General features: G+C 35.2%; 1 protein-coding gene across 1 annotated transcript in view; it reads right to left on the bottom strand.

Annotated features, from left to right (window-relative positions):
• The window catches only part of LOC150089713 (alcohol dehydrogenase class-3-like), a 130484-nt gene that overhangs the window by 40787 nt on the left and 61774 nt on the right, over window positions 1-27923 (bottom strand). Inside the window, exons 6-9 of the mRNA XM_090368752.1 lie at window positions 26851-27067; window positions 18644-18774; window positions 12711-12846; window positions 480-618 (exon numbers count right to left, since the gene is read on the bottom strand). Of these exons, the coding sequence (XP_090224878.1) occupies window positions 480-618; window positions 12711-12846; window positions 18644-18774; window positions 26851-27067 (623 nt within the window). The remainder of the gene's footprint in view (window positions 1-479; window positions 619-12710; window positions 12847-18643; window positions 18775-26850; window positions 27068-27923) is intronic.

Genomic DNA, 27923 nt, shown 5'->3' with positions numbered 1-27923 from the left:
TTTGGTATGAAAAGCCTAGCAGCTTCCAAGATTAATTCCTTGAATGCTTCCCATTGAGAATTTGCTGTTGGTAACATTATCAGCTGGTTCTGCTGCGCAGGATTTAAAAACTGTCTGAAACCACTGTAGTCACCTTTGCAAAAGTAAAAAAACTTTTCCCTTTACCCCTGATGGTAGTTACATCCTTAAGCAAATCCCATATCAGTACACTGTGATCACTGCCACCTAGTGGCTCCTTTATCTTGAAATTCTCAATTCATGAATAATCACTACTAATAATCAGATTACTGAATATAACTCTAAAATGTTTTGAAATTATGTAATCATTTCAAAACGTTTTAAAAATGGACATTAAATAAGATCTCCTTATATTGTTAAAGCAATGTAATTAATGTAAATAATCAAAATACCATACCACATTTTAATTCTATACAAAATATAACATAACATATCATATTTAATAATTTGCCATGACTTACGACTTTCCAGAATGCATTAAGTCAAAAGCATCATTGATATCATCCAAGACCTTAGTATGTGTTACAAATTCATCCACCATCAATCTTCCAATCAAATACTCTTCCACCAGCTTAGGCACATTCTCACAACTTTTCCAACCTAAGAAATATAATCTGTTCTATACAACAATATATTTTTAAAGAACAGTACAACTATTTAATTTTTCAAATAGCTGCACTTTATATATGTATTTAATGAACAGAAAGGTAGGAAAAGTGTCCCGGATCAGATTAATGCCATCAAATTATTGATTGAACATTACACCACGAGGCCAAAAACTGTACATTTGTTCTATTGGCTTAAAGGCTCACTTTGGATTCTTTTATTGTACATTAATGTACTTTATACAAATTTACATTCAGTTGTAATTATATTATATATGAGTAATATGGAAAGAAAGTTAATAAATTGTAACAAGCTGTAACTAATACTTATGGGTCAATGCAGTTGCTAGAGCAATTATGCATTACAACCATAATATATTTTTGTATAATATTGAAGATAATAATATAGAAGGTAATTCAAGCAGGATTTAAAGAAACGCAAGGGATATAAAAAATATATATACATAAAACTTATCGTTGTCTACCCACAATCTAGATGACTTCAACTAGGGCCAACCACCCAGACTGAAGGCAAAAAACGACAAGAAGTTCTGTTTCTGTAATGATCAATATCTGGTAAGATATATAAAATATAAAAAATCAAGAGATTAAGTAATTTGAATCTAAACCAATTAAAGGTAGTTAAAAATTTTAGAATCAAAAGGAAGATATTATAAACACATATTGAACATTGAATGAAAGTACATTGAATGTAAGCACATATTGAACATCGTTGACCCGACAGAGAACATAATTTAATAATTAAAATAAGAATAAATATAAAGTATAAGGCATATCTACCGTATCCAGGACATAATGTAGTAACAACAATAGTCGTCATGAAATAACAATCCCTCTAGTGAGTTAATATATATTTGGTGACCCCTATGTGATGGATAGGGTAAAAATAAATAAATAAATAATTAATTAATTAAAGTTAAGTTAACAAAAAGAGAAACATGCAGATAGTAAGAAGAATAAAGACTAATAGAGTAAGAATAATAGAACCTGAACTCCATAAAGGCGAAAATATAGTAGTACAAATAAGAAATAGTTTCTCCTACATCCTCGGATTACCCTAATAATTTCAGAGAAATAAGAACAAAGAGTGTAGGACAGCTTAAAGACAATACAAGATATAAGTTGTAGCTCGGGTATGCCCAGGATCGCAAACCCGTTCCTATAGTAGGACCCTGAGCTGAATTTGCATGTCACCTTAGCGTGAACTTAAGTATATACAGCGTAATTATAAAATAAGATAAGATAAAATAACATAAAATAAAATAAATGATACACTATAATTTGCAGGGCGGTGGGTACAAGTTTTCTATGCCGTAAGACACCAAGAAAGCAAAGTGTATCCTATGTACAAAATATACATGGCTCTAAATCCGTAATTATGGTAATTATATTGAAGCAATGGGTTCAGAAAATAAATTTTTGAAATTAATTATATTTATCGCCTTCCTGAAGTGGTATTTCAGGTAAGCGATAGGGAAATTATTATTTATCAACTTATTGTACAATGCTATTATGTTTGCTGAACAGGTTGTGTTTTTATTGCAAATAGAAGCAATCCTCAGGCATTGGGATAAAATGATATTAGCATTCACTGATTTCGATATATTAGATCTCCAGTTTGTAAGGCCAACTACACTGAAATTAAATGCATCTCTTTTATTATATACGTTTACATCTATATTATTATGGAATATTTCTATACGAAGATCCAGGTAATTTGCTATGGTATCAGAATTGTTAGTTTTTTCCAATACAAGTTCTTCTGGATATAATTTGCTGTAATCCTGAATGAAATGCGGACAATAAGTAGGTTATCTTGGAATGTCCTTTCTGTAGAATATAGATAGAGGTTTGCAATTATGCAGGATGCTGGACTTCCCATAGGGGTGCCATTCACTTGTAAGTATAACGAAGTTCCGTCATATACGTAATTCTTAAAAATACATAAATTTATTCGAGTATCCCAGTAGGTTAAATCAAACTTTATAGCATTTTTATGTTCCACATATAGTTTCTGGAGAACATCTTTTAAATTGTCGAGGGGCTTCAGTTCATTTTTTAAAAAAAAAAATTCTATGTAATATGACTTATATAATTGCATAATTGTAAGCAGCTTTTGTCAACCGGAGTAATTACAAAATGATTGTGTATTTCTTTGAGCTGCTTATTTATTAATTTTGTATTATTTAGATTATCCGGTATGAATTTCAATTGATTATATTTGTTAAATATGATATTTAGCCACATGTGGTATGCCTCAACCGGTATGTTATATTTGTATGCAGATCTTATGCAGTATTTTAATAAATCTAGATATAACAGTTTTTTAAAAGTTGATTTATTAATAGGTAGGTTAGGTTGAAACTTAAAACCGAGTGATAAAATATCTCTAAGCTCGGGATATGGGATTATATCTAAATCGCCGGTTATAATGTGATTATGATCAGGATCTACGCATCTAAGAAATGAAGGCTTGTGGCAAATACATATATCCTGTCCAATGTTAATATTGTGAAGGTTTGTAGCTATTATTTTATAGTTACATGCTTTAAGACCAAATGGTTTAGCATATCTAAATCTGATATTAATATGTAAGTTATTAATAGGTAGCAAGTCGTTACGTAAATTAATAGTTCTATGTATATCCAAATTATCCATCATTTCAGTTTGAAAATATAAGACAAGGACAGAGTTTTCTGGTTGCTTGTTAATATTCAAAATATTAATTCTGAATTTAACAATGTCTCAGTGTAATGTGCATAAGGTGAGAAATCCAAAGACATAATTATTGGCTTTCCTGCTTAGGGCTTTGAGTGCACTAAGTTTAATGCTGAAGAGTGTATTATGTATTTTACCAATGTTTATAGGATCGGTGTCCTAAATTTTAAATAAATCTATGAAATCCTCTAGCTGTTCTCGGTCGCTCTTAAATGTTTTGGATTTACTATATTCTTTTGCATTTAGATTTATGAAGTTTAGCAATTTGAAATATTATAAACACAAATGTCTTTCAAATTATTAGTCATGTATTTTTGATCAAATCTGTTATTCAGTCCGTATGGATATAGTGTTTTATATTGTAACATGCTAATTTCTTCTTGCAGTAATCTTTCATTTATGTTATTAATTACATTAAGTATTGAAATGAAAATATTACCAAAAGTATGTTTTTGGAAATGTCTAAATTCAATATCATGTTCAAGATTACCTGTTTTCTTACTAGACTTGTTATTGTAAGTATTAATGTCTGAACAATGTAGATTCATTCTGATATGTAAATTATTACTGGTTTGACCAATATATTTAACATTGCAAGTACGACAAGTGATCATATATATAACATTATTCATTTTACAAAATATTTGAGCATTTATATTAATTGTTGTTGTTATTTGGTTTTTAGGAGCATTAGCAACTAAGGCCATATTGCTCCGGGATATGCGGTGGTCATTCCCTGACCTTTCCGCATCCTCCGTATTTGGTGGTCACGGGCTCGAACCCCGGTCTAATCAAGAAGCGTGTGCTATGCACTGCTGCTCCTTCCCAACCCGGAGGCACCTATATATTAATTGTAGCATGATTTAGATGCATATAAGGACAAGTAAGACAATTTGTTATTACAACATTGAAATTTAAGAAATGGATCTCAGATATTAGAGCCAGAAGCATTATATGCTAGATTTCTCTGTGAAGTGTGTGTATTATTTGTGTATGTATCAGTGTATTAACATAGTTAGGAGCACTATCCAGAGCAGAAATAGTCTCCTCGGCCAAATTTAGTCTACTCTGCCAATGTAGCATGTTATTATAAGAGTTTCTAAGTTGCATATTTAATAAGAATAAAGTTAATGTCAATTGTTAATATATAAACAACCCAAATGCGTATTCATAAAATCAATATGAAAGAATGTTAATATCCTAAAGGTTATGATGAAAAATGTTCATCATAACCTTTAGGATATTAACATTCTTTCACCTTTCACAAATTTACTACACTTCTTTTTCTACTTTCCTTACCCTTCTAGTTACTGGCACTTTCACATCCATTTATCATACTTTATTCAATATATTAATACAAACTTATATATATGCTTGCATCTTTTAATGCTGCTTTGCACTTTTAGATGCATCTGTCATATCTGATTTATTAATCTTTATTCAAGGAAACCATTTCTTCAACAGAAGACCTCTTCATCATATGTAACTTTTTAAACATTACCTTTAAGGGGTTACATTTAACCATTTACCATATTTCTTCGATTCTAAGATGCACTTTTTTCTCCCTGTAAATGGCTCTAAAAACGGGGTGCGTCTTAAAATCGATGGGGTCTGACAATCACAGTTTTTTTTTTTTTTTCAAATTTTTCCGCGCTTTGCACAGCACCACACGTTTTGTTTTTACGTGGAAACTCCACCTCCAAGTTTGACCGTTACTACAGTCACCAAGGGGCTTAGAGGGGAACAGGTATCTGTGTGTTATCAGACACTCAGCCTAAAACACTGATGGATCCAATATCTCTCTATTACAGAAGATTTAGGAGAAGTCCGGTTGGCCTGCCTCCCTAAAATCCACTCATTCACACCTTTTCGATGGTAAGCCCTGTTACGTCACTTAGGTGGCAACGAACGTGTAAAGTGGTTCTCTTCAAGACGCCTGGTCAATGTGAAGAGGAAAAGACCAAACCCTCCAGCACATGACAGCACAACAATACAAATGGCCCTCAGTCCCCAGCAGCTTTCACTCTCCCTCTTACGGCAGCGAGAGGATCAGAGTGGAAGCAGAGGGTGCTAAGAATCTCTGGGTACGATCAGGCTGCCATGCAAGGAAACTGAACTTGGCCTGTTATAACGTACGATCACTCATCGGTGAAGACAGGATATTAGAGCTGGAAAAGGAATTAGAAAATGTGAATTGGAATATCATCGGTTTGGCTGAAACAAGAAGAAGAAATGAATTACTTATAAGTTTATCAAGCAGAAATCTGCTGTACACCAATGGAAACAGTGAAAGGAGTGAAGGTGGAGTTGGGCTTCTGGTCCATAAAGATTTTAAAAACAGCATTTTGGAATTCAAAAGTACATCACCAAGGGTGTCAAGACTAATACTCAAGATTTCTAAGAGGTACAAGCTAAAGATTATAATGATTTATGCACCAACATCGAGCCATGATGATGAAGAGGTTGAAGAAATGTACACCGAAATTGAGTCTTCTAGATGAGCAGAAAACCCACTACACTATTATTATGGGGGACTTCAATGCTAAGGTTGGAAAAAGGCAAAACAGCACAGAAAGAGGAACTATAGGAAATTTTGGAATTGGTGAAAGAAATAAAAGAGGTGAAAGACTTTTGGAATTTGCAGAATCTCAAGGACTGTCAGTAATGAACACTTTTTTCAAGAAAAGGGTGAACAGAAAGTGGACATGGAAGAGTCCAAATGGATTAACACCTAATGAAATCGACTTCATCCTCACTAACAGAAGCTATATTGTGAATGATGTTACCGTCCTGAATAAGGTAAGTGTTGGAAGTGATCACAGAATGGTAAGATGTACACTTGATATAGATGTAGGAAAGGAAAGGAAAAAACTGACTCGAGTAAATAATACAAAGGTCTTTGAGATAACAGAGGAGGAGAAAAAGCAGTATGTACTGGAACTTAAGAACAAGTTTGAGCTTCTGCAGACTGCACAGGACCAAGATATCGACAAGGAATATTACAACTTTCTGAAAGTGATAAAGCCTAAGAAACCTATAGGGAAAAAGAAATCCACAGAAGAAAAAATTAGTCAAGAAACACTTGTCATGATGAACTGATGAAGAGCAAGACAAATGAAGAGCAAGAAAAACACTGACAGGGAGAAAATTGAGTATACTGAGTTATGCAAAGCCATTAGAAAGAGACTCAGAGAGGACGTAAGAAGATTTAACACAAGAAAAGTGCCGACCGGGCTAGCCGGGTGGGTAAAGTGCTTGCCTGGCAACCCAAAGGTCGCGGGTTCGATTCCCGCCTCGGGCTTGGATCAAAGTACTGCAAAAACCTCGGGAGGTGCATTATGGCCACAGAAGCCTATGCGCCAAAAAAAAAAAAAAAACAAGAAAAGTAGAACAAGCATTAAGGGAAAACAAAGGATTTAAATCAGCAGCCATGAGCAGTAATACAGAAAGACAAATGATACTGAAACTGAAGAATAGCGATCGTGTACTTATAAACAGCAGAGAAGGCATAATTCAAATAGCAGAAGACTACTATAGAGAATTATACAAGGAGCGAGGGAATGATACCAGCAGTGGGGAAGATGGATTGCAAAGTAGCAACACATGCGACATACCCGATATTCTTCCTGATGAGGTAGAACATGCATTGAAGAAAATGAAGAATCGGAAAGCCCCGGGGGAAGATGAAGTTACTGTAGAGTTGTTAAAATTGGGAGGAAGAGACATAACACAAAAACTGGCAAGGCTCTTCACAAAGTGCATTAGAAAAGGTGTGACGCCTAAGCAGTGGAATAATGCAATCATAGTTTTGCTGCATAAGAAAGGAGATAAATCAGAAATTGGAAATTATAGACCAATTAGCTTGTTATCCCACATCTACAAGTTGTTCACAAGGGTCATTACTAACAGATTAGAAAGAATACTTGATGAGAATCAACCGAAAGAGCAAGCTGGCTTTAGGACAGGATTCTCAACTATGGATCACCTTCACGTAATATCACAGCTAATGGAGAAAGCAAATGAATATAAAACACCATTATGCCTGGCATTTGTGGATTATGAAAAGGCATTTGACTCCATACAGCATAAGGCAATGTTTCGGGCACTGGAAAGACAAGGCATAGATACCCCATATATTATGATTTTGAAGAAAATATATGAGAATGCTACCTCCTTTATTAGACTAGACAAAGACAATAGCAAATTTAAAATCGAGAAAGGAATTCGACAAGGAGACACAATATCTCCGAAGCTGTTTACTGCTGCCCTTGAGGAAACTTTCAGAAGATTAGACTGGTCGCAGAAAGGAGTCAATGTGAACGGAGAGTACCTAAACCATTTACGATTTGCAGATGACATTGTGGTCATAAGCCACGATCCCAAAGAATTAGAGGTAAATCTTAATCAGTTATGCACAGTTAGTAAGGATTTTGGACTAAAGATGAATATGGCTAAAACTAAAACAAAAGTAATGATGAACAAGTATGCCACGGAAAGGGAAATAATGATTGAAGGAGCAGTAATTGAAAAGGTGGAGTCATATACTTATCTGGGACAAGTTATTAGCTGTAATAATGATAAATGGCTGGAAGTCAAGAGAAGAATAAATTTTGGATGAATAGCATTCAGGAAATATAGTCACATACTGAAGAGCAATATCCCAGTTTGTCTGAAACGTAAAATAATGAATCAATGTATACTCCCCACCATGACTTATGGAAGTGAAACTCGGGCACTCACCAAAAGAATGGAAGAGAAGCTGAGAACTACACAGCGAAGAATGGAACAAATTATACTGGGAATCAGACTGTTAGATAAGAAGAGAAACACATGGATTAGGCAGCAAACTCAAGTAAAGGACATTCTTATCAAAACTAAAGAGCTAAAATGGTCTTGGGCAGGACACATAGCTCGAAGACATGATGACAGATGGACTAAGAAAATAATAGAATGGTACCCAAGAGGAGCTAGAAGAAAACCTGGAAGACAAAGGCGGAGATGGATAGATGAAATTCATGAGTTTTTGGGTAGTAAATGGATGGCCAGTGCTCAAAACAGAAGGAACTGGAAAGTTGCTGGAGAGGCCTTCATCCTGCAGTGGATTGAAAATGGCTGATGATGATGATGATGACAGTCACCAATTCCATTGGAAAATAAAGTGGAGTGGGTGAGTTCACATGCTTTTAAAATGTGAAGCCACTGTTATTTCATTACAGTGGAGCTCACTCAGTGAAAACTGGAAAGTTTTGTTTGTAACTTCGAAAGTACGTAAGAAGGAGAGTTACAGTATTTCATTAATTTTCATCCCTTATTGCACATTAAAATGTCAAAAAGATTGCACTACAAAGTGGCATTGAAGCAAAAAGTTACTGTGTATGCAAAAGAACATGGAAATAGAGCTGCGGGTCGACATTTTGACATCAGTGAAGTAAATCATCATTGTAGAAATGATCGCAATTCCATATTTTTGTACACAGCAACAACCAAGTGCTTTATAGGGTCTAAGAAAGGAAGATTTCCACAAGTTGATGAAGCTGTGATATGTTTTGTAATGGAGACACGCACAAAAGGATTACCCATCACTTGACAAGCCATGCAATTGAAAGCCGGAGAAATTGCCAAGTCCCTCGGAATAGAGAAAATAATTTTTAAAGGCAGTCACGGCTGGTGCGACAGACTCGTGCGTTGTAGTGGATTATCATTAAGGCGCCAAACATCTATCTGTCAAAAAATTCGTGCAGACTTTCAACAGAAGCTGATTAACTTTCAGCGACAGGCGATGAAATTAAGGAAAAAAAGAAACTGTGAGTTTAGTCAAATTGGAAATGCTGATGAAACCCCAGTCTTCTTCGAACCCCAGTATGCCTCGAAATTACACCATCAATGCTAAAGAAATCAAGACTATAAGCACGGGCTACGAAAAGCAGCATATCACTGTGATGCTATGCATCACCGCTGATCGAAAGTGCCACCATATTTAATTTTAAATCGAAAAACTTACCGAAGAATGAAATTTTCCAAAGATGTTATTGTGCGTGCACAAAAAAAATGGATGGATGTCGGCAGAGCTCATGGAAGACTGGCTAAAATGTTGTGTGGAATAGATGTCCTGGAAGTCTTCGTAACCCACCTAGAATGCTAGTACTTGATGCATTTCGTAGACATTTGTCCGAATGGGTAAAAATAAAATATGCAAAAAATGTAGTGACTTGGTTGTGATTCCTGGTGGCATGACTAGCCAACTGAAACCACTTGACGTTTCAGTCAACAAACCATTTAACGATTACTTGAGAAAGGAATATGAATCCTGGCTGTTGACCGACAACCTTCCGCTGACACCTTCCGGAAAAATTAAGAAAGCGCCGGCATCAAAATTGGCAGAATGGGTATCAACAGCTTGGAAGCTGATCTTAGAAAGAATAGTCAAGCACTCATTTAAAAAATGTTGCATCACCAATGCTCTTGATTGCTCAGAAGAATCTGACCCTGAATGTGAAGTAGACTCTGATATTGATTCAGATGCAGATATCGTGGCTCAGAAGATTCAGAAGGAAGTGATGAATAACATATTGTAAGGCCGCCGTAGCCTAGTGGTCAGGCGCGCGGGTGCCTTTAGTGACCGGGGTTCAAGCCCGTGACTACTGAATACGGTGCTGTTTCTTGTATTCAATCTATCATGGCAACTCCTCTGACCGTTTGGCCATCCCGGAGTATAAACAGAAAATTTATTTATTTATACCTGCTGAAAATACTGGTACTATTGTTGTTAGTAAATTGAATTCTATTTTAATAAAAATATTTGTTAGATTTATTTTAAGTGTTTTATTTTATTTATTTATATTTTCTTAGAATCAAAGCTTTTTTTCTAAAATTAAGGTACTGAAATTAAGGTGTGTCTTACAATCGATGGTGTCTTAGAATCGAAGAAATACGGTGTATATATATATATATATATTTAGAAAGGGTTTTTTATAACACATCGCAAAATTTCTCTGCAGCTGCAAAATCAGCACTGGCGACTTCACCACATACTTTAATGTTTTGGAAAGCAGCATGATGCTAGAACCTATTAAACCACCTGTTGCTTGCCACGAACTTGGCTTGGGGTTCGCTGTACTTATCCTTAATATCTTCGTAAATACTTCTTGCTTTTGCTTGAATGGCCTTTGGACTCAAGGGCACTTGCTTCTGAACTTGATTTTTCATTCGCTTTTCCATCGTTGATATAGCACCGGAATGCTGTTTTGTAATCACTGTTGATCTTAAATGCCTTGATCCTTTAACATGTTCTTTTATACGGGCACTGTCCTTTGAAATAGTATTCACTGTTGAAACAGTGAAACCTAATTCTGTGCAATAGATGACAAACTTTGTCCTGCTTCGTACTTCTTAATTAATCATCTTCATTTCTAAATCAATTTTGTTTCGTTTCCTAGTACTCGCACTTTCCGTTGGTCCCTTTCCCTTCACCATTATAAGAAGTAAATAGGAATGAAGAGAAGATTCTGAAAATTTTTTAAGTTTCTTATATGGTTGAAGATTTCAGTGAAGGGGAAACACATTTCACCATAATAACAGAAAACACCACACAATTCCAGTTATCAGGATTATCGCAAATGTAATAAAATCGATTATTTTACTAACTGTTTATAATTAAATGCACTAACAGAAAAGCCCAATAAACCGGAGGGTGCAAATTGTTTTTATTGTTTTATGGTCATGACCTCCAGAAATGTTGTAGTAGTAGTAGTAGTAGTGGCATGTGATGCGAGAAAGGATGTGTATGAACTTATGCAGCATCAGCCAAAAAAAAAAAAAAAAAAAATCACACCATTCCCTCCAAATGCCTGTCCAGTTCCTCCTTAAATTTATTCAACCTATCAACTTCCACAACGACAGATGGAAGTTTGTTCCAACAATTAACCACCCGCTGACTAAAGGCAAATTTCCGCACATCTATTCTACATCTGTCTTTTCTTAATTTGAATTTATGCCCCCTTAGGTTCGTAATCTGAACAAGTGGAAGGATCCCATCAGAATTCAGCGTGCTCAACCCATTCAAGGCCTTATACACCTCAATCAGATCACTGCGCAGGTGCCTAGTCTCCAGAAAAATATCAACAAAGTTGATATTTTTCAAAGTTCTTTAGAAAAATATCAACAAAGCCATTCAAAATTGATTCTTATAACGGAACATATGATAATGATGAAAGGGTAGCGCCCCATTATAAAAATGACCTTTTAGAGAGATAAATAGCTTATATAGCGAAAATTTCAACTTCCAAGGTCTTGGAATGAATTACCAAAAAAAACAGTGTTATTGGATTCACATTGCAATGTTTTCACAATACCTCCATTTATTCTTGTGGAATGCAAAATACGTTTCCACAAATTTTTTTAAGTTTACACCAGCCGGCAAAAACTTATGTAAAGTCGAGTATTATGTAAGTCAGGGAGTTCCTGTATATCACATTAATGACTAAACCAGAATCACCACACGTTTCTTGAGTGTTAGATGAACTCTGAAATTCTTAAATTTCAGGTATTTCTGCAATAATTAACACTCTGCATGCCAAATAGTGTCAGAATTGACCCGTGATAATTTGTCACTTGTTTGGTATTTTTTTATAAATTTTACCCATAGCTATGTGTCAGTTTGACTGTTAGGAATATACAAGGTTTGGCAATCAAGTTCCAGAACTGATTCAGCTTAAAGAAAACAGGATATTAAAATAAAAAAATAATAATAAAAAATCTTTTAACATTTTGCAAAGTAATTATCATGTGCAGCCACACACTTGTGAGATCACCCTTAGATGTGTTTAAAAAATGTTGCCAGCAAAAAACATTTTTCAACCACATTAAAAATTAACTGCACCAATTCCTCTGTCACATTACATTTCTTATATCTTCTACATCATCAAATCACTGTCCTTTCAGCATGTACTTTAATTTGTGGGACAAAAGTAGTCTGGGGAAGGTAAATCAAGGGAAGATGGTTTAGTTCCATAATCCCATAATTTGCCAAACACTCCTTAATAATTAGCACAGAATGGTAGAGTTTTTATGCAACAGGAACCTCCTTTTTCTCAAAGCTGAGGCCTTACTCAGTGAATTCTTTGAAACAAATTATCTAAAATTTGTGCATACTATTTCTTTTTCACTGTCTTACCTGGTGGATCAAATCCCTTGTGAATTATTCCCTTCCGATTAAAGAAAGAGATCAATATCACTGGGTTTTTTTTTTTTTTTTTGATTTTTGAAAAAAATTATTATTATTTTTTTTTTGTCTTGGAGAGTATATTTGAAATTTTGTAAAAGGAAAAGAGGAATAAAATCAGCTCTTACCACCAAATGCCGATCCCTTCCAAACTCTACCAGTAACAAGTTGAAATGGTCGGGTAGATATTTCTTGTCCTGCTCCTGCAACTCCAATAATAACTGATTGACCCCATCCTTTATGACATGATTCTAATGCTGCTCTCTGGAAAGAAAAATTAAAACCAATTAGAAACTACAAATATAAACAAAAAAACTCAATAAGTAACTGCTAATATTAATCTTCATACTGTAACAAAAAAAAAAAAAAAAAAGATTAGAACAGTCCAGTTCTAATATTTATATTAGTTTATACATTCAGTATGTATTTATACTGAATATTAAGTGTCATGTATTTGATGGTTACTAAACAACCAAATGAACTTTCCTCTATAGGATTATATAGAGGAAAGTAATTTTGTTATTTTTTTTCATTCTAAATTTTGATTAGTTTGCATAATATGTCCTGCATTATTAAGAAAGATTATATAGCTGTCAATTACAGCTGTATAAGTGACTCTTCAACAGAGAATCTTGGGAATATTAACAAATTAGTAAAAATCATGACGATACGTGATTTTTTAGCACTTTTCATTCTGTTTTTTTTTTTTTTTTTATCTTATTACACAGAGAGAAAGAATACAGAAACCTTGGTGATGTTATCATTATTATTAGTGTTCATATTACAACCTACATTTTGGTATTATGCGACTTGTTTAATGATAACCTTCACACGAATTTTAAACATTTTCACATATTGCTTTCAGCTTAGTTGAAAAGTAGGAAAAAGTAGAGTCGTTAATGATCAGTGCCAAGCAGTGCTCCTTCAGGATGACTTGAACATACTTAAAAAATTATCAGAAAAGCAGCAGCTATTTCTAATGCAGCAAAATGGAAGGTTTCACTTGGGGAAATAGCAACCCCAAAATAAATTATACACTTGGCAGGGTTGAATTAACATCAGCAGAGGAAAACAGGATCTGGGAGTTATGATATGGGCATATATGAAGTTTTCTTAGCAGTGTAAACAGGCAGCCAGGAAAGCCCATGAGTGTCCTATCAATGATTTACTGAATTATCCTGTAGAAATGGGAGGTCATGACCCTGCTGTATATGGCAATCGTAAGACCACATTTGGAAACTGAATTCAAGTATGGAGGCTTCATCCAAAAAAAGACAGCTTCTTTAAAGGGTCCAAAGACAGGAAAGTTGCATGGTGAGATCAGCAAAAGGAGACCGTATGAGGAAAGACTGATTATGTGGGCCAGGCTTGGTAACCAGGCACATCAGAGGTGACTTAATTAAGGTTTATAAGTCTCTGGGAGGGGATTAGTAAAATGAATTAAGGTAGAATTTTTCACTGCTTATAAAGAATTCCAGAATCAGGGGCCATAAATTCAAATTACAGAGGAAGAGGTTTAGACTAGATTTCAGGAAGTTTCTTTTAGCAGTGAAATTGTCACAGTGTTGATTGCTGTAACAAGTTGCTTTCACAGGTAGTTGAGATATTAAATGGTACTGATGAAGGTATATCATGCTCAATATCTATGTTTGAGGTGATAGAAAGTTGGCAGTGTGATTAATGACAGCAATCAGGTAAGCTACTGTAACAAGATCTCAAAAAATTAGGCAGATGAACTGAGAAATGGCAGTTGAAGTTCCATGTTAGCAAATGCATGTTCAATGTTAGCTGCATACGAGTAGCAGTAATTCCAGGTTAATGTACCAAAAGTGTGGTACTATACTCGGGCAAGTTAGTGAATAATGAAAAATACCTTGGGGGGTAATTGTTCAGTCAGCTGTGAAGTTCTCTGAGCAGTGCAGACAGGGTACCAGGACAGCTCACGGGGTTTTGTCAATGATATACTGGATCATTGCTAGCAGAAATAAGGTGATTATCCCATTGTACAAAGCAATTGTTAGGCTGCATCTTGAGTGCTGCATACTGGTCTGAACACTTCATTTTAGGTAGGATGTAGATCTGCTGGAATGGGTGTAATGAAGGGCAAAGAGATTGGCAAAGGAAACAAAAGGGTAGTCTTACCAAGAAAGAAGTCAGTTCAGCAAATTGTAGCATCTGGAGATTGGGCACATGTAAGATGACCTGATTGAGGTTTTTAAGACTTTCAATGGATTGAAAAAGTACAATGCTGACGGCATTCTTCCTTATGCTCAGACTACACACATGAGGGGGCCATTAATTCAAATTGAAGAAGGATGGTTGCAGACAGAATTGTGGAAGTTTGCTTTCAGCTGGTTGATTGTTGGAACAAACTTATATCTGTTGTTGTGGAAGTAGGCAGTTTGAATAAAATCAGTGAAGAACTAGACAAATTATTGGAGGGGATACAGATGATGTATGAATTTTTTTTTTTTTTTTTTTTGATGCTTTATAAGCTTATTTTCTTGTATCATTTTCCACTACTAATCCTAATACATTGTGATTTCCACTACTTGAAACTGAAAAATTACCTCAGCATACACTACACATTTGATTTGTGTACTATATATACAGGTGATATAAAATCCAAAAAAAAAAAAAACCCTCATCTATATTTTGCAATATGTGAAAAATATTACAATATATTGTCTCCTGAAATTTTACATATATTGGATTTTTTTTTTTGCATCCTACTGAGATATTAATTTTGCACCACACAAGTATGGTGAACTGGTTGCACATTACAGAAGAATTACTTTATCATCACATGTTCATATTTTGCATTGAAGACTTGATGGCCAATTCATTAATTATGAGAAGCATTATTTGCATAATTTTTAAATAGTCCCAATTTCACTGTAAAAACTAGATTTCTGTAAAAAAACAAAAAAATCATGTTACAAGCTATGTTATGACAGTGAGATAAAGGGGTAAAACTGAGACACAAAACAAAAAAAAAAAAAAAATTCTTCATCCTAAACCCAGAGAGTTAGGAGCTATGATTTTATAATGTTGCAAGGCGCCTGACCATAAAATCTACCATGAAGATGTTAAAGATGAAATTTTTGATATGGTACAAGATGACCTATAGAACACAACAACCCAATAAAGCTGTGTGCTCTATAGGTTCCTCACATATCCATTTGCACATTCTTTGGCAATGGCAAACTTCCAAATACACAATCACTGACTCCAGCAGACTACTCCTCTGTGACAGTATAGTATTTTTGTCACTTTTCACTTGTTTGGAGAGGGCTGAGTATGAATCCCATCAATGACTAGAGGATTTTTTCTAAAGGTTTCTCTCTTCAATTTGGGCTGTAGTTAGATGACCTTGGAAGGAAGGAATTTTGCCACACAAATTATTCTGATTTTTTTTCAGTCCATGAACACAACTTGAACAGACATAATACACCAGAACAATATGGTTTTAAGTCACTGATTCTTCTAAAAAAACTAATAACAACTCAATAAATGATCAACAAGAATTAACAAGTGGTAGTAATAATTATACTGACCATAACAAAAATAAATACAAGGAAAATTGTCAATTTTTTTAGGAGCAACAGTGACTTAGACCATATTACTCTACTGTGTATTAGATATGTCTGTATGTTCACAGGCCAATTTTCATGTTGTTCATGGCCAATTTTCAGGATGAAAAATCCAGAATACCATGCAGAAGGAACTCTACATCCTCTGCCTGAAATCATTTAACTACAGCACTGATGAAGAGACCGTTAGAAATTCCTCCAGTCATCGATGAGATTCAAGACCTCCAAACAAGTGACAAAATCCCTATGCTGTCATAGACGGTGTCAACATTAAAAAGATAATTACTGTGGCTGTGATATAAGAGAATAGATTAGAGATATGAGATTCTCCTAAAGATCTGTTTGTAAAGGTGGCTTACAAGGGTGCAGAGAAAAAAGGTACAGTTGCAATATTCTTTAAAAAAGTAATTTTTTTTACAAATCAAAAAAGTCATCTTTCTTTACAAATCCATGCAAGTTTCCTCCTCATAAGGAACCATAAGTCATCAATACTCCTTTAAATTTTAGGCTCCTCCATCAAATTCCATTTAAAACACCTTAACATGTCCAAAAGCTTTGCTAGCATCTTACAGCAATAGCTGAGGTTTTTTGAATAACATCACTCTTCTTCATCATTGCTTTCACCTTGCATTCTTTGAGATCACCAAAATCTTCTGTCACAGCACTGTTTCAATTCTCCACAGTTCTTCTTCTACTAATGAGATGCTTTTCTAGTCTTTCATTGCATTAGGGCACAGTTTCCTCCAGCATGCATTCCAAGCCAATTATTGACTTCATCTAGAGATTACTTTATATTTGTTATATAGTCAGCAACTTATAACAGCAATCACCAAATGACAAAGAGGAATTACTGTCTATCTGCTGCAGGTTTAATTTGATTTAAATGTTGTGATGAGATGCTAATCCATCAGTTGGACCAGAGACTCATATATGCCTCCAGGCATAACTATATAGATACAAATAGGTATATGTTCTGGAAATGTAACACAGGATAAAAATGTAAACATTACTGCCAGTATCTGCAAGTTCCAACAGTGCATACCAGATGGCAGGGCTGTAGCAGTCTGTAAAAATGTAGGGTAACAGTGATCTGAGTGATTCAGTGGTGTGTTAATTTGTTCCTGAATGCAGAGAACATTGCTGTTGTTGTTATTTGGTTTTTAGAAGCATTAGCAACTAAGGCCATATTGCTCCGGGGATATGCAGTTGTCATTCCCTGACCTTTCCGCATCTTCCGTATTTGGTGGTCACAGGCTTGAACCCCGGTCTAATTAAGAAGCGTGTGCTACGCACTGCCACTCCTACCCATCTGGCAACGGAGGCGCCACAGAGAACATTACACTTGAGATTCGCCCATGTCTGGGTGGGTGACTCGCCCACATTTATGACAGTCAATGTGAGCACATTTAGCATCTATGACAGTCAATGTGAGCACATTTAGCATCAATGTTTATGACGGTGGTAGCGGCGGCAATGGTTTGCCACGATCAAGCTGTCCTCGCATTACAGTGAAAGTGAAAAATGAGAGAATAGATAAAATTATTTGCGAAGACTTGCTCTGAGACCCAGGAAATGTATGCAAGAGTCAAAATAGGCTTTAATGCACTGAAAACAATTCTGGACAATCTAGAATGCCTTCAAAGAGCCAAAATCCAGTCATCAGTTAGGGGAAAAAAAAGTGCTTTTTTTTCCCCTAACTGATGAAGAGAGAGAGAGAGAGAGAGAGAGAGAGCCAGCTAATCCTTATCCATTTCCTGGAATGGAGACATGATCAGTTATGCTCACTATGAGAAACGCTAGAGGAGATGAAGACACAAATCACAAGAGGCCATAAAAAATAACAGGGAGGCACAAATTTACCAATGTTCTATTTAGAATGTTGGCATTTTTAATTCTTGCACTTCTTAATGGCTAATGCTTCTATAACCAGTAATTTCATTTGGAAGCCTAATTATTATAAGCTTCCAAATGAAATTAATTATAATTTCAGCCTTATCAACACTTGGTTTGTAAAAAAACTGATTTACACGGAGTGCAAATTCTGTCTTCATGATGTTATTGTAAAAATTTATTGTGGAAATGAGCCGGTGTGTTGGATTCAAAAATTTTTGGTGAACTTCAGTTCTTCCAATAAAATTTGATGAAATACCCTATGAAATACCACATTATCTATAAAATATAAACATTTATATATATGTTTTATGAATTCACCAAGTATAACTGACTAAAACAAAGTCATGCAGTTAACAAAACCCAGTAAAATAAGTAATTTTAAAATAGGAAATTAGTTTTTTCATTGCATCCTATTAACATGTGGTATGGCCAAACAGAAGATGGAAATAACAGATTTTGTATTCACTCAGTTGATTGTTTAGCTATAACAACAATAATCTAATCCCAACTGTCCTTCCATCCCACCAAAAGTCAGTCGTATAACTGCAAAAGAATGTGAACTGTAGATTACTTACCATTGTCTTTACATTTCCAATACACTCAAAAGTATAATCCAAACCTCCATCTGTCATTTCAATTAGTACCTCATGAATTGGCTTTTCAAAGTCTTTAGGGTTGACAAATTCAGTACACCCAAATTTCTTTGCTAAGAGAAAAGAAAATCAGTGGAGTTAAATCCGTTTTCGGTATACCAGTTGTGAATTTTAAAACTATTTAGTGTTGTTATATCAGTTGTTAGTTGGTTCCTTAAAAGTGCAACAGATATGGAAACAATGGTCATGGAGCAATAGACATGTATGTTATAATGATAACTGGTTCCAAGGAAGCAGTAAACCCATTTTTAATAAAACCAACAGTTCTTCAACATCACAAGGATCTCATTCCTAGTTTAATGATAGTTTTACTCATTTAAACATATAATGTGCATACATTAATTTATTTCTTGAAGGGTGAACATATTCGACCAACATACCAGGAACTTGAAATCCAGAAGTTGACGGCTATGCATTCCTGGAGCCTAATTCTCCTCCTTGAAAAAGTGATCTACAATTGATTGCATCCTAGCCTTCTCCCTCTCATTCAGGACTTCCTTGTAGCAATGAAGATTTGTGGAAAGGTGAAAACCAATCTTTGTTGCAACAATATTCTCTTTTTTTTGTCATGGCACATTATAACCTAGTAGTTTTTGTGCCATAAAAACTAAATATCAAATCAAACCATCTCTCTCTCTCTCTCTCTCTCTCTCTGTTTGTATTCGGGTACTTGTCTAAAAGCTCCGTCACTACTACCCAATTGCTTGAAGAAACCCATAAGTGTCAAATTTCTTAATTTTGCCTTTCTCCATCTCTTAATCAGACAAATCAATTCACTCAACTGACACAGATCTTGTGTGTGCACACCAAGAGTTCTTCAACCTCACAGGGATCTCATTCCCAACTTAACCTGTTACCCAGCTTAACAATCCTTTCTTGCATTTTATCAAGTGTCTCCTCTTGAAATCCAGAGAAACCAGCAACATATTCAGACCATAACTGCCATTATATGGCATTCACCAAATAAGAACTGGCTTCATCAGAGGCAATGTTCTATACTGCATTCTTATCATTGAAGCATTTCCAAACTTCTCTTACGTAGGCTTTTCTAGATCAACTGCCTCTGAGCATTTAGCGAATGTGATCATATGATAGTATTGCTTGATATTAGCAATTATATTCTAGTCTATGAGCTGTATGACTAACTTTGAATTGCAGGAAATAAGATGGATATCTTCATTCCATTTTCACCATTCGCTAATTCATCTCATTAAGGTTGATCAGGCAATCAAGAGCACTGATGACAATTTGCAATGCTTTCTGTGCAAAGTTGTTCTTGATGATGTAAATCTTTACTACAGATCAAAAATACTGGAGGAAGATAAAGCTTTCAAAACTCTTGAGGTCTTACAGTGGTAAATAATTCTCTTGTGTGCCACTGTAAGAGTGGTACACAAGAGAAGTTGGTGCTGCTTGGGATTTCAACTTGAAATTCCAAGCAGCACCAACTCCCAGAAGAAGTCAGTTGATTCTTAAATGACATAGGAATCTCTTCTTCACAATGAAAGTTTGGATATCTACCAAACAAGCCCCATTTCACTGATTTCAAGACTCATTTAGGGTCACAGCTAAGCTCCTAAATAATTGTACAAGCTCACTGCCATTTGGTAACAGCGTTTACTGACTCAAACAAATAACAGATTATCAGTTGCAATCACTCGGGGACATAGATTATTCCAGTGATAAACACACTATATATTACACTCATTCTACCAGGAATGATATATATATATATATATATATATATATATCATTCCTGGTAGAATGATGCTGCTGAGTGATTGCAATTTACATATGTAACACATGAGATAGGTAGCATCTTGACAACAGAGAGAACTAAAGATGGACAAGAAAATAATGGTGCACTAGCCAAAAAATAAATAAATAAAATAAAATAAATAGAATAAAAAAAATAAGAATAAAAAAAATAATAAGAAGAAAAAAATTAATTAAAAAAAATAATAATAAAATAAAATAAATAGAATAAAAAAATAAGAATAAAAAAAATAATAAGAAAAAAATTAATTAAAAAAATAATAATAAAATAAAATAAAATAAATAGAATAAAAAAAATAATAAGAAGAAAAAAATTAATTAAAAAAATAATAATAAAATAAAATAAAATAAATAGAATAAAAAAAATAAGAATAAAAAAAATAATAATAAAATAAAATAAAAAAATAAAATAATTAATATGAGAAAAGGAAATAGATAGCTGACCTTTGAATTTCCCTAAACTGTCAGCCTTTATACCACCCATGTAGGTAACTTATTGCAGTAATTTATAACTCGCTGGCTAAAATAAAACTTCCTGCAATCCAGTCTAAACATCTCAACCTGTAACTTGAAATCATTTAAAATCATTTATATCTGTGAAAATTTCACCATCAATCATTTTACTTATGCCTCTCAGAGCCGTAAGCACCTCAATCAAGTCTCCTCTAAGGTGCCTAATTTCCAAGCTCTATAGCGCACACATATTTGAAGTCTTTTCTCATATGGATGCCCTTTTGGTGATTTCACCAGGCGAGTTACCCATCTTTGGACCCTTTCAGGAAGCACGTCTTTCTTTAGATGCAGTCTCCATACTTGAACACAGTATTCCAAGTGTGGTCCAACAATAGCCTTATATAATGGGATTATTATGTCCTTATTTCTATTAGTAATTGTTCAATAAATCATCGATAGGACACCTTGCAACCTGTCTACAATGTTCTGAGAACTTCATGTCTGACAGTATCGTAATACCAAAGTTCCTTTCCTCCACTACCATCTAGTTCAGCTCCGCCAAGTGTATAAGTTATTTTGGAGTTACTGTTCCCCAGGTGCAATACCTTACACTTTGCTGGATGAAAACATAGCTGACATTTTTCTGACCATCACTGAAGTCTATCTAGGTCACTCTGAAGAAGCTCTACTTGGTAGTGATCATTAACTATGCTACCAATCTTTACATCATCTGTAAATTTAGACATCACGCCCTCTATCCCTTCATCGATGTCATTTATGAAAATCAAAAACAACAGTGGTCCTAATACTGATCCTTGGGGAACTCCACTTCTTACATCAACCAAACCTGAGGAATAACCATTTATCACAACCCTTTGCCTCCTGCCCTGAAGCCATCCAGCTATCTATCTAAGGATTTTCGCTGTGATTCCAACCTGTTCCAACTTATAAAGTAACCACTCATGTGCGAGTCAAATGCTTTGCTGAAATCCAAATAAACAATGTTGAAATTATTCCCCAAGTACAGCCCATGAGTGATCCTCTCAAAACAGATTAGTTAAACACGATTTTCCCTTTACAAAACCATGCCAAGTATCCTTCAGAATTCCATTTCTATCTATATGATTCTGAATTCCATCCTTGATCATTGTCTCCATGATTTTCCCTATTACTGAAGTTAGACTAACAGGCCAGTAATTTCCCACTTCACTCTAAGAACTGCCCTTATGTATTGGAGATACATTGGCACTTTTCCAATCAAATGGAATCACTCCCAAGTCCAGTGATGCTCTCATAATTAGCTTGAATGGTTCGATGCGCACAACCCCAATAGCCTTACTGGCCTGTAGGCTTGAATTAGTACTGGATTATACATTCCAGATGTTTATTTAAAAATAAAAAGTTTAAATAATCCAAAATTTGTGTTTAAAGATATATCTGTAAGCTATTTATTTTATATTTCATTTCACTATAATTTTATGCTATAAAATACTAAACCCATAAAACGGTACAGTAGATATGCAAAATTAACAATGAAACAACCTACTGTTGTTTCAGAATTAGATAGAAATGGGTTCAGTTGTTCTTTTTGCTCTTTAATGTTATACCACTTTAACATCAAACATCCAAAAAAGCTAAGGTACAACTTTATTTCTAGTTTGTTCATAAAATTTTCAAAGAATTGAAGAACTAAAAATCTTAAGATTTCAGTTTTTTCTAAATTCTTATCATTGAAACGGACCCATATGATTTACTCAGTTGAGTGTTATAAAAATAAAAGGTTATTACTACATTTTTAGATAATGCTGACAACGTATATATTAAGTTGTTGTTGTTTTGGTTTTTAGGAGCATTAGCAACTAAGGCCATATTGCTCCGGGATATGCGGTGGTCATTCCCTGACCTTTCCGCATCTTCCGTATTTGGTGGTGACGGGCTCGAACTCCGGTCTAATCAAGAAGCATGTGACATGCACTACTACTCCTTCCAACCTGGCTACGGAGGCGCCCAATATATATTAAGTGCAATAGCATCATTAATACACAGCCGTTTCTGAATTAACAGAATATTTATAAGGCGGCATCGTTTTAAGTTATATCTCATATTTTGAATATCTTCACAATGAGTTGCCATGGTATTGCACTACTTCGAATAAGTAACGCTTCACCTAAGGAGAAGACTAATGTTACTTATTCTCAGATAGGTACCACCACCCAGACGGCACCGTTTCAGGGCTATTTGGCCCTTCTTCGATGGGTGGGTAGGTACCCAAGTGATGCAATGATGGTAAAACAGTTATGAAGTATAACTCCACAATATGAGAGGTGCCTGATGGTATGATGCATTTAGACTAAGATGCATCTCTCATATTGTGGAGTTATACTTCATAACTGTTTTGCCATCATTGTATCACTTGGATACCTACCCATCCACTGAAGAAGGGCCAAGTAGCCCTGAAACGGCACCAGGGGGAGCCTGATGATGTCCGCAGTTTCCAAGAATAGGTTGTTACCTATTCTTGGAAACTGGGGAAGCATTGCCTATTCGAGGATTTTGAGTTTTTGAGTGGTGTTAGTTGAAGGAGTTACTGTCCCTTTCATTCTTCTACACTGTTTCTTTTCCTCTACCTTTTTGCTTTTCTAAGTCTAATAGGGACAAGTGGATAGTCGAGTTATTATCCCACACATATACAAAATAGCCCTGAAACGGTGCCGTCTGGGTGGTGGTACCTATCTGAGAATAGGTAACATTAGTCTTCTCCTTAGGTGAAGCGTTACTTATTCGAAGTAGTGGAATACCGTGGCAACTCGTTGTGAAGGTATTCACAATATGAGATATAACATAAAAACGATGCCACCTTATAAATATTCTGTTAATTCAGAAATGGCTGTGTATTAATGATGCTATTGCACTTAATATATACATAGTCTAAACTTGCTCGTAGCTTGAGGCTTTAGCCCTAAATGCATCATAATGCTGACAACTAATGATACCTCATGTTACTTACCATTATTTGATTTCCAATTCTAGAAAAAAAATAAAAATGAGGTTTGTACCCAGACATCATGAAAACAAAAGTCAAGCAGAAGTGGAACCCATAAAAAAGGTTTGATCGAACAAAGAGCATCTGGTACATCATCTGGCTCATAGATTCCTAAATGAACATGAATTCAGGACTCAATGTCCCCATTCTGAATGGGAAATTAAAGGCAATTATAATTTTGCTTGGTTCCTGAGGCTTCTCACAGACATTCTTCCAGGTATGACAGCTAGGAGGTTGCTATCTGGGAGTCTAAAACATTGATAATCAGTCCCAATTATGAGGCCGACTGAATCTTGGTAAAGTCTGATTACTGTGTGACAACAAAATCCTCTGCTTGCACCTTCTCTACAGTACCAAATAGAGGAATGCTGCTCATCTGTCTCACCAGGCAATACTAGGTGGTAGAGGACTATCATCACTTGGTGCAATATGACCACTCTGCTTATTGGAGACTTGAAGTGATGAAACCCATGTTCAGTCTCCTGCAACCTCCCTTCTCTTCTATCATGCAGTATAATCTTTTGAAGTTATCATGGGAATCATGGTGAGATCCAATATTCCTTGTCTTTCAAGGATAGCTTTAAAATGGTTTTCACACAGGCTAGCCACTAGACAGTGTACTGGACCAAACCTATTGGTAATTCTTTAAGAAGCATCCAGATCAGCTAGTATATAATTTCACTGCCTCTACTATGCCAGCTACTGATCTAAGAAGTCTGAATAGTGTGTGTATGCCATATCCAAAATTTCTTCTCTCTACTTTATTTACTGAATGCATTATGAATAGTTAAACTAATTTAACAAACTTATCTGCAAGAAGATCTAAACCTCCTAAAAACTTCATTCATTTTACAAATATATGTGGTCTTGGTTTCAATCTCAATGATGTCCATTTACTATGATCTGCCATGCCCCACAGTGGTAGATGATCCTCATCATTTGATGTGCAATACCACCACTCTTCTTATTGGAGGCTTGAAGTGGTGATTGCCCTCTGAGTGATAGGCTCTTCTCCAATGGAGCCATCTCTCTCTCTCTCTCTCTCTCTCTCTCTCTCTCTCTCTCTCTCTCTCTCTCTCTCTCTCTCTCTCTCTCTCTCTCTCGGACATTCTTAGCCTTATGTCATTTGGAATTATAAAAATTAGTGTTTTAAATCTTCTGATGTCAGTAGAACTATCCTAAAATCTCATCCTTTATCTAAAGCTTTGATTTCCAATAAATATCCAATTGCAAATTGCAAATTGGCTTGTAGCCAAATCTCCGTCTTTATTTTCTGTCTACAGTAAAGCTTGCAACAAATGTAAAACAGTTATTAATCAATTCAATCTCAAATTTACACATGCCTAACAGCAGAAAACTTGCTTCTTGTCCAAATGGTAGTCAAATGTCCTGGTCTCTTGCCAAAGCTATTGGCCAAAACTTCTGTCCATCTGTACTTGTACTGTTCTATCCTGAGCACCAAAGTTCACAGGTAAGAACAAGAAATTGTACACTGGTGGAAAGAGTGAAGAAGATGATATGCCCAAAGGTGCATGTAATTTAATGACCTTTGATACAGGACATATAGGGTCCTGTATCATATATATAACCACCCTGTTTGATACAGGGTGGTTATATATATGAATATAAGTTTCATATAAGTTTCCCTATTCAGGAGACCCTAGTGTCGAAATGATTAGAGATAGCACTGTGAAAATCGATGGGTATGTCATTTAGGGTATGGGGAAACAATATGTAAAGGAAAAAAAATTAGCTCAAATTTCCACTACCAGGGGAGAAATTGGCACTGTAAACATGAGATAGAATACTTAACTTAGGATTAGATCTTAATACCAGAACTTAGAAATCTACAGATATTGTTCTATGTGCTTTCCTTCACTTGAGATGACATTCTGAAAATGGAGGACTGCATGCAACAGTTTCGCGTAGCATCTCATTGGGGATGTTGTCTACATGCTGTTTAATGCTTGCTTTCAAATCGACAAACGTCTGTATGCCGCCACGGTATATCCTCAGTAAAGTAGATGTGCGGAAATTTGCCTTTAGCCAGTGAGTGGTTGATTGGTGGAACAGACTTCCATCTTCACTCTTCCACTAAATAAATTTAAGGCTGAGCTCGACAGGCATTTGGAAAAAAATGGGAGAGTTTTTTTGGCTGATGCTGCATAAGCCTGCTTTCTTGCATCGTATGCCTCTACTAAAATGCTAATGGGCACCAAAAAATCATTCTTCCCAGGGCACTGAAATACCTTGATCCAGCACTGAACATACCCACTGCACTTCACTTAATACCTCCCATGAACTTCTGACAAAAGGATGTTAGAAGAATTCTGAAATCCTAGTGCAAGAAAGCTGCAAGTCACAATGGTATTTCTTTACTTGTTGTCAAAACCCCCTGCACCTGAGCTTGTCCCTGTTCTGTTACTTTTTTACATTTTCATTGTGCTTTTCCCTCTGCTTGGAAATTTGAACTTATCCAACTAGTTCTTAAAAAGAATGACAAATTATTGTCCCACTGCATTTATCTCTACTCTATCCAAAGTAATGAAGAAATCCATCAACTACCAATCTTCCAATGATTGCCAATATGAATTACACCAATGTCGCTGGTGGCACATTGGCTTATGCTTATCTTGACATTTCTAAGACTTTTGATTTAAGAAGGAATTAGAAATATTATTGGGGGTGATAGAGAAATGATATGGATATTATTTTTTTTTTTTTTTTGTTGAAGTTGTATATGCTTACTTCCTTCATTTGCCACTACTAATATAATATGCTTAATTAAAATACTTTTAACTCACAAAAGAGCATCTATTCTTTTATCAAATTACTAAACTAAAAGTTATAAACAAACCTTTTTCAAATTTGTCAGGATTAATATCTACACCAATGATTCTTTTTGCACCTCTTTCTCGACATCCCATGGCCACAGCCAGACCAACTGTGCCTAGTCCCCATATAGCAACACTACATCCTGGTTCCACATTAGCAGTATTTAGAGCAGCACCATATCCCGTTGGTATTCCACAACCTAATAAGCATATTTTATCTAATGGGGCCTTTGGATTTACCTAAAATAAGCCAGATTTCAAGAAACAAAGATTTCTGTCAATATTTATATCTTGAAGCGAATACTTAATTCTTATTATAGAAAATAAAATAAAATAAAAGATAAATTACCACAAACAAGTAAACTATGAAATATTATTTTTTATGTAAATTATTATTAACATTATATCACATTTGAGGATTAAATTTATTGTACAGACATTAGCATTAGTAGAGGAATATGATGCAAGAAAGAAAGCTTATACAGCATCAGCAAAAAAAAAAAAAAAAAAGAAACACTTCCCATTTCACCCATCCATTTGCTCTAATTGTTTGCTAGTTCTGCCTTGAATTTATTTAAGCTGTCAACTTCAATGACAGATGGAAGTTTGTTCCAGCAATCAACCACCTGCTGACTAAAGGCAAATTTCTGCACAACTGTCTTTCCTCAATTTGAATTCATGTCCCCTCAGGTAATTAATCTGGGCAAGAGGAAGAATCCTATCAGCATTGAGCTCGCTCAAATCATTCAGCCTTTATACACCTCAATCAGATCACCTTGCAGGTGCCTAGTCTCTAGACACTGTAATTTGCAAAACTTAAGCCTTTCTTCATAAGAGCAACCCTCTGTTCTATTCACTAATCTTGCTGCCCTTCTTTGTACTCATTCCAGCAGCTTTACATCCTTCCTAAAATGAGGCATCCAGACCTATATACAGTACTCAAGGTACCCGACCCTGCCTTAGTCCAAGGGGATAATCACCTCCTTGTCCTTGCTAGCAAAATTCCTATATATATATCATTGACAAAACACCATGAGCTACTCTTGCAGACCATCTGCACTGCTCAGAAAACTTCATATCTGACTGCACAATTACC

Source organism: Mastigoproctus giganteus, chromosome 2 (assembly GCF_048544385.1).
Source record: "Mastigoproctus giganteus isolate SK-2022 chromosome 2, ASM4854438v1, whole genome shotgun sequence".
In the NCBI taxonomy this organism is placed as follows: Eukaryota; Metazoa; Arthropoda; class Arachnida; order Uropygi; family Thelyphonidae; genus Mastigoproctus; species Mastigoproctus giganteus.
The sequence above is the reverse complement of the archived record's forward strand: the minus strand, read 5'-3'. Positions and strand labels throughout refer to the sequence as shown.